Consider the following 6,554-nt stretch of genomic DNA (forward strand, 5'->3'; position numbering starts at 1 on the left):
CCAGCAGCAGCAGCAGGCCACAGGGACTCGGCTTCCTGCTGCTGCTGCTGCTGCTGCTGCTGCTGCTGCTGCTGGGGGGATTCCTGGGGTTCCAGCTTCGAGCCGCCGTCTCCATCTGCATCTCCTTCTGCTGCTGCTGCTGCTGTTCTGGACTCCTCTTCTTCGCTGCTGCAGGAACGCAGACTACTCCCCACTTGCTGCGACGCTGCTGCAGCCACTCCACCATCTGCTGCTGCTGCTGCTGCTGCTGCTGCTGCTGCTGGAGGTGGTGTTGGTGTTGGCGTTGTTGGTGTAAAGTCGGGGTCGTTGGGGGAAGGCTGGGGGAGGAGGAGGAGGGGTGTCTGGGGTGCTGGGTTGAGGAGCGGCGGCTGAGCTGCTGCTGCAGTTGCTGCTGCTGCAGTTGCTGCTGCTGCTGCTGCTGCTGCAGCCGCCGCTGCTGCGGGGAGACACATTGCAGGCAGCAGCAAGAAGCAACTCCGGAAGAGACAAAAGCGGAAAAACAAACTGCCGGCCGTCGGAGGCGCGGGGGGAGGCGGCGGAGGGTCCCGATCCCACACGCAGCTAGCTGTAGAGGCGTGCTGCTGCTGCTGCTGCACTTGCTGCTGCTGCTGCTGCTGCGGCCGCCGTGGGCTTCTTCTGCAGCTAGAAATGCGGAACAGCCTTCCCCGCTGCGCAACCGCAAACGAATTCCCCGTGTCTGCTGCGCCGCAGCAGCAGCAGCAGCAGCAGCAGCTGCAGCTGCAGCTGCGAGCTTGCAGTCGAGTGGTGGGGTGTGTAGGCAGCTGCTGCTGTCTGTTCGCGCGCCCCCGCGGCTGCTGCTGCAGCACAGAAAAGCAGCAAAAAGGAAATGAATAACTTGCTCAGTCTTGCAGGGAGACAAAAACAAACAAACGCAACACCACGGCCTACACAGCCACACCAGCAGCGGCGGATCGGCTGGAGCGGGGGAGCAGCAGCAGCAGCGGCAGCAGCAGCAGCAGCAACAGCAGCAGCAGCAACGCCTTTTCCCCCCAACTACTCCCCTTAAACGCACCCCGTTCATTCAAAAATGCACAAACTACACAACCCAGCTACAATCAGCGCAAGATTCACACAGAGTACGCGTGTCTGAGCTCCAGCTCGATGCCCCGATGCAGCAGCAGCAGCAGCAGCAGCAGCAGCAGCAGCAGCAGCGGCAGCAGCAGCAGCGGCCGCAGAGGGAAGCGGTCCGGCGGCCGCCTTCTCGCTCTTTTCACCCAATCTTACTTCTTTTCCAATTCCAAACTCAACTCCCTTTTTTTCCCTTTCTTTCGCGCCACTTCCGCTAGCTGTCTGCTGCTGCTTCCAGCAGCAGCTGCTGCTGCTGCTGCTGCTGCAGCGGCAGCAGCAGCGCCAGCCACGACTCCACTGGCTGCGCAGCTGTTCTTCCCTGTCTTCTCCTTTTCAAAGCCCGCCAACGGCAAGCCCTCACGCTCCTGCTGCTGCACAAACTGCTGCTGCTGCTGCTGCTGTTTTCTTTGTGCTGCTGAGCAGCAGCTGCTGCTGCGGCTGCGCCCCTGCTCCAATCGGCCACCGGTACGCAAGCGGTCTACTGCAGCAGCAGCACCTGCTGCTACACCCGCTGCTGCTGCAGCTGCAGCAGCAGCAGCAGCTGCTCCTGCTGCTGCAGCAACACTGTCTAACTTTTTTGCTTCCTTAATTTCCCAACTTCCGCGCCACGCCCAGCAACGCGCTGCGCGTACACCGCGCGGTGTACATACACCCCAAACCCTGCTGCTGCACTTCCTTCCCGCTTCTCTCTCGCACTTTTTTAATTCATTTCAACACTTTCAAATATTCAATAAAACACGGAGGCCCCCCGGGGCCCCTGCTGCAGCAGCAACACCTCCCGCTGCAGCAGCAACACCTCCCGCTGCAGCAGCAACAGCGCCGCACCAGAGCTGCAGCAGCTCTATTCAGCTCCTCCATTTGCCTCTGCACGAAGCAGCAGCTGCTGCTGCTGCTGCTGAGCAGCAGCAGCTGCTGCTCAGCTGCAGCTGCTGCTGCTGTTGCTGCTAGGGAGGAGGCAGAGCCTGCGCCATTCCGCGAGGCAGAGCCCGCTTAAACCCTAAACCCTAAACCCTAGGCGCTAAACCCTAAACCCTAAACCCTAAACCCTCAGGAGTTTTGCACTGAAAAAAAAGCAAATAGAGAAAAGTTCATTTCCTCGCCTGCGCTCCGCTCCCAAGCCAAAAACAAGAACAAACCCTAAACCCTAAACCCTAAACCCTAGATAACTCGAGTAAAGCCAGAGAGGAGACACAAGAAAAGCTCAAAAGGGAAATAGACTGGCAGCAGAGAGCAGCAAAAGAGCAGCAGCAGCAGCAGCAGCAGCAGCAGAAGAGAGTTCTCTGTACACCGCAGCAAGGTGGAGATACACCTGAAAAGTAAACCTCCTGAAGCTGCAACGGCTTTTCCCTTTTGATCTTTTTTGCGTAAATTTATTCCAAATAGAGAACAAAGAGCAGCAGCAGCAGCAGCAGCAACAGCAGCAGCAGCAGCAGCAGCAGCAGCAGCACCTGCAGCAACGGCAGCAACAATTAGCTAGCATTTCTATTGTTTTCGTCTTTGTTCGTTGAAGCAAATTCACAAAAACCAAATTGAAAGACAAGAGAGACAAACAAACAACGCAGCAGCAGCAGCAGCAGCAGCAGTTGCTGCTGCTGCTGCTGCTGCTGCTGCTGCCCCACGGGCAGCTGCCACTCTTGCAGCCGCTGCCGCTGCTTTCACAGGGGCTCAAAGCTTTCTGGAAACGCTTGCTGCTGCAGCACAACTGCAGCAAAAGCTGCAGCAGCAGCAAATGCAACAGCAGCCGCTGCAGCAGCAGCAGCTGCAGCAGCTGCAGCAGCATTTACCAAGGCAGCAGCACCGGCATGAATCCCCTCTCGACAGCAGCAACTAAGTTTCGAACTTGCTGCTGCACTGCAGCGTCGCTGCAGCGGACCTGTACACAAGCCCCAACAAGCAGCAGCAGCAGCAGCAGCAGCAAATAGTACAGCAGCGGCAGCAGCAGCAAAAGTAGGACTAGTAGCAGCAACAGCAGCAGCAATAGTGGCGGATGTGCCGGTAGCAGCAGCAGTGACAGCAGCACCGGCTGGGCCAGCAGCGGCAGCAAAACAGGCAGCAGCAGCAACAGCCGCAACAGCAGCAGCAGCAACAGTAGCAGCAATAGTAAGAAAAACAGCAGCAGCAGCAGCAGCAGCAGCAGCAGTAGCAGCAACAGCGAACCTGTCTTTCCGCAAAGTCGACACAAACAGAGACTGTCTCCTTTTTGTTTGGGTGGTGCACAGCAGCAGCAGCAGCAGCTGCTGCTGCTGCTGCTGCTGCAGCACTTGTGTCTCCTTGCTGCTGCCCCGCTGCCTCCTCGGCAGGGCCTTTCTCTGCACTGCTGCCCTTGACGGCGTCTGCTGCTGCTGCTGCTGCTGCTGCTGCTGCTGCTTCCGCTTTGACTTTCATGCTGCCAGTGTCTGCAGCAGCAGCAGCAGCAGAAGAGGATGCTGCTGCTGCTGCTGCTGCTGCTGCTGGTGCCTTTTCGGGCGTCGCATTAAAGACAAGACACAAATCCATTTCCCCGCCGTCTGCTGCAGCAGCAGCAAGAGGCACTTCTTCATATAGCTCAGCCTCATCTTCTGCTGCTGCTGCTGCTGCTGCTGCTGCTGCTGCTGCTGCTTTGCCTTTGCGTCTCCTGCATATTTTGACGGGCCCGAACTGCTCCATGAGGTGCTGCTGCACGACCTGCAGCAGCACCAGCTGCTGCGACTCATTCTCCTCGCCCACGCTGCTGCTGCTGCTGCTGCTGCTGCTGTTGCTGCTGCTGCAGGGCTGTGCTGCTGGAGGCCTGTAGCTGGGCAGCTGCAGCCGCAGCAAATCGCAAGACAGAAATAAAACTGAGTCCGCGACTAAGTCGGTGCTGGGGCTAGACTCCCAGCAAACTTCAACAGCAGCAGCAGCAGGAGCAGCAGCAGGAGCAGCAGCAGCAGCAGGGGCAGTTGGTTCTGCTGCTACTGCTGTATCTGTTGCTGCTGTTTTTCCTGCTTCTGTTGCTGTTGCTGCTGCTGCTGTTGCTGTTACTGCTCCTGCTGCTTCTCCCTTGTCTGCTGCTGCTTTTGCTTTTGCTGCTGCTGATGCTGCTGCTGCTGCTGCTGCTGCTTCAGCAGCAACAGTTGCGCGCCGCACGAAGACGCAGCCTGCGACAATGAACCCGCAGGTGTCGCAGCAGTCTTTATCCTGGCTGTTGCTGCTGCTGCTGCTGTTGCTGCTGCTGCTGCTGCTGCTGCTGCTGCAGGGGGTTTGCGGCGTCCGTTTTTTCGCGCGTTTTGCGGACGAGCTCCCGCTGCTGCTGCTGCTGCTGCTGCTGCTGCTGCTGCTGCAGCTTGTCTGCTGCTGCGCCGAGAGCAACAGCAGCGGGAGGGCGCCTGAAGGTGAGGCGGACTGCCTGCAGCATCTCGGGAGCGAAGACAGAGAGGGAGGGGTTTTCTGCTGCCAGCTTTTGCTGCAGCCGCAGCAGCTCCTTCTTCTCGCCGTGGACCAGCAGCACATTGGGGGCTTTTAGCTGCTGAATAAAGTCCCTAGTTTGATTATAGTCACTGTGCGCCGAAAAGGAGACAGTCTCCACTGCGCAGCGGCGCTGCTGCTGCTGCTGCTGCTGCTGCTGCTGCTGCTCGCGGCGCACCTCGTCCCCCAGCGTCCCCCGCACCGTGTAGCCCGTAAACAGCACCAAGTTGCTGCTGCTGCTGCTCCAAGCAGCAAAAGCTTGCTGCGAGGCCCCACACTGCAGCATGCCAGGAGCTGCCAGCAGCACGCAGGGCCCGGGGCCCGACAGGTGGGGCTCCACTTCCCACAGTTCCTTCACCACCCGCACGTGCTGCAGCTCAAACGGCCGCTCCCCCTGCAGCAGCAGCAGCAGCAGCAGCAGCAGCAGCAGCAGCAGAGGGGGCGCTGGCGGCAGTGCGGCTAGCTGTGCGGCTAGCTGTGCGGCTAGCTGTGCGGCTAGCTGTGTGGCTAGCTGTGTGGCTAGCTGTGTGGCTAGCTGTGTAGCTAGCTGTGTAGCTAGCTGTGTAGCTAGCTGTGTAGCTAGCTGTGTAGCTAGCTGTGTAGCTAGCTGTTGGCTAGTTGCATGGCTAGCTGCTGGCTAGCTGTGTGGCTAGCTGCTGAGTATCTCCGTGAATATCTGTGTGGTTATTTACACAGCTATCTGCACGGCTAGCTGCCCAGCTAGCTGTTGGCTAGCTGCCCAGCTATCTCCTTAGCTAGCTGCTAGCTAGCTGCCCAGCTACCTCCCTAGCTAGCTGCCCATCTACCCTCCCGACTAGCTACCCAGCTAGCTGCCCAGCTATCTCCCTATCTCCGTAGCTAGCTAGCTAGCTGGCTAGCTAGCTAAATCCCAGCTAGCTAGCTAGCTGGCTAGCTAGCCATCGATCCCTCTAGCCACCTCCCCAGCTACCTCCCCAGCTAGCCATCTGGCCGCTCCCCAACTCCCCAACTCCCCAACTCCCCAGCTAGCTAGCTAGCTAGCTAGCTAGCTAGCTAGCTAGCTAGCTAGCTAGCTGGTTAGATGGCTGACTCGGAGGACTTTTTGTCGGAGTTCGTCTCCGCAGAGGTCGAGGAAGGCCTCGAAGAGGTGTTCGGCCTTCTGGCCGAGCGGGGAGACGAAGAAGATGGGGACTTGGTGGAGCAGCAGCTGCTGCTGCTGCTGCTGCTGCTGCCGCTGCTGCTGCTGCTGCCAGCGGCGCTGCTGCTGCTGCCAGCAAGCGTCCAGCAGCAGCAGCAGCTCGTGAGCCCTCCCCAGCGCGAACACCGGCAGCAGCACCTTCCCCCCCCGAGCAGCAGCAGCAGCAACGAGCTGCAGCAGCCGCTGCTCCCGCAGCAGCCGCGGCTCGTGGCAGCGGGCCCCGTAAGTCCCCTCGCAGATTAATAAATCGACGGAGACAGTTGGCAGCTGCAGCGGCTTGAGGTGTCTGTCCCTTTCTGCGGAGAAGTCCCCGGTGTAGAGCAGCCGCAGCCCCGCGGACTGCAGCAGGAACATGCATGCGCCCAGCACGTGGCCAGCAGCAAAACAAGCCACTGCAGCAGACCCCACAACCACTTCTTCCCCGAACTCCAGAGTCTCTATTTGCTGCAGCGAGGCCTCCACGTCCTCCTCCCCAAACAGCAGCTCCCCGCCGCTGCTGCTGCTGCTGCTGCTGCTGCTGCTGCTGCTGCTGAGGCGGCCCATGCGGACATAGTCCCTCCACAGCAGCGCAGCAACGGCCTTTGTTGCTGCTGTCATGAAAACCCTCCCCCTAAACGAAGTCCGCCGCAGCAAATAAGGAAGGGCCCCACAGTGGTCCAAGTGGAAATGAGTTATTAAACAAAGAGACACTTGCTGCAGCTCTGCTGCTTCCAAAAACGGCAGAGACCCCAGCCCCTGCTGCCCCGGGTGCAGCCCGCAGTCAAACAGCACTTCCACGGCCCCCACCCGCGCCCACACGCAAGAACGGCCCACCTCGCAGCCAGCCCCCAGAGGCACTACTTCCACTGTTGCTGCTGCTGCTGCT

General features: G+C 59.6%; 2 protein-coding genes across 2 annotated transcripts; both read right to left on the bottom strand.

The window, feature by feature from the left end:
- On the bottom strand, nucleotides 1–452 carry ENH_00016340 (hypothetical protein; the record flags this gene model as incomplete). The annotated part of the gene is made up of 1 exon (XM_013579188.1): nucleotides 1–452. A coding segment is annotated over one exon (452 nt), but the record flags the coding sequence as incomplete, so codon positions are not given.
- Nucleotides 453–2,869: 2,417 nt separating this feature from the next.
- Nucleotides 2,870–4,557, bottom strand: ENH_00016350 (cleavage and polyadenylation specificity factor, putative; the record flags this gene model as incomplete). The annotated part of the gene is made up of 2 exons (XM_013579189.1): nucleotides 2,870–2,962; nucleotides 3,247–4,557. The coding sequence occupies 2 exons, from the start codon at nucleotides 4,555–4,557 to the stop codon at nucleotides 2,870–2,872; spliced, it is 1,404 nt and encodes a 467-aa protein (XP_013434643.1).
- Nucleotides 4,558–6,554: the final 1,997 nt, after the last annotated feature.

The sequence above is a fragment of the Eimeria necatrix genome, genomic scaffold (assembly GCF_000499385.1).
Source record: "Eimeria necatrix Houghton genomic scaffold, Enh_scaff1521, whole genome shotgun sequence".
In the NCBI taxonomy this organism is placed as follows: Eukaryota; Apicomplexa; class Conoidasida; order Eucoccidiorida; family Eimeriidae; genus Eimeria; species Eimeria necatrix.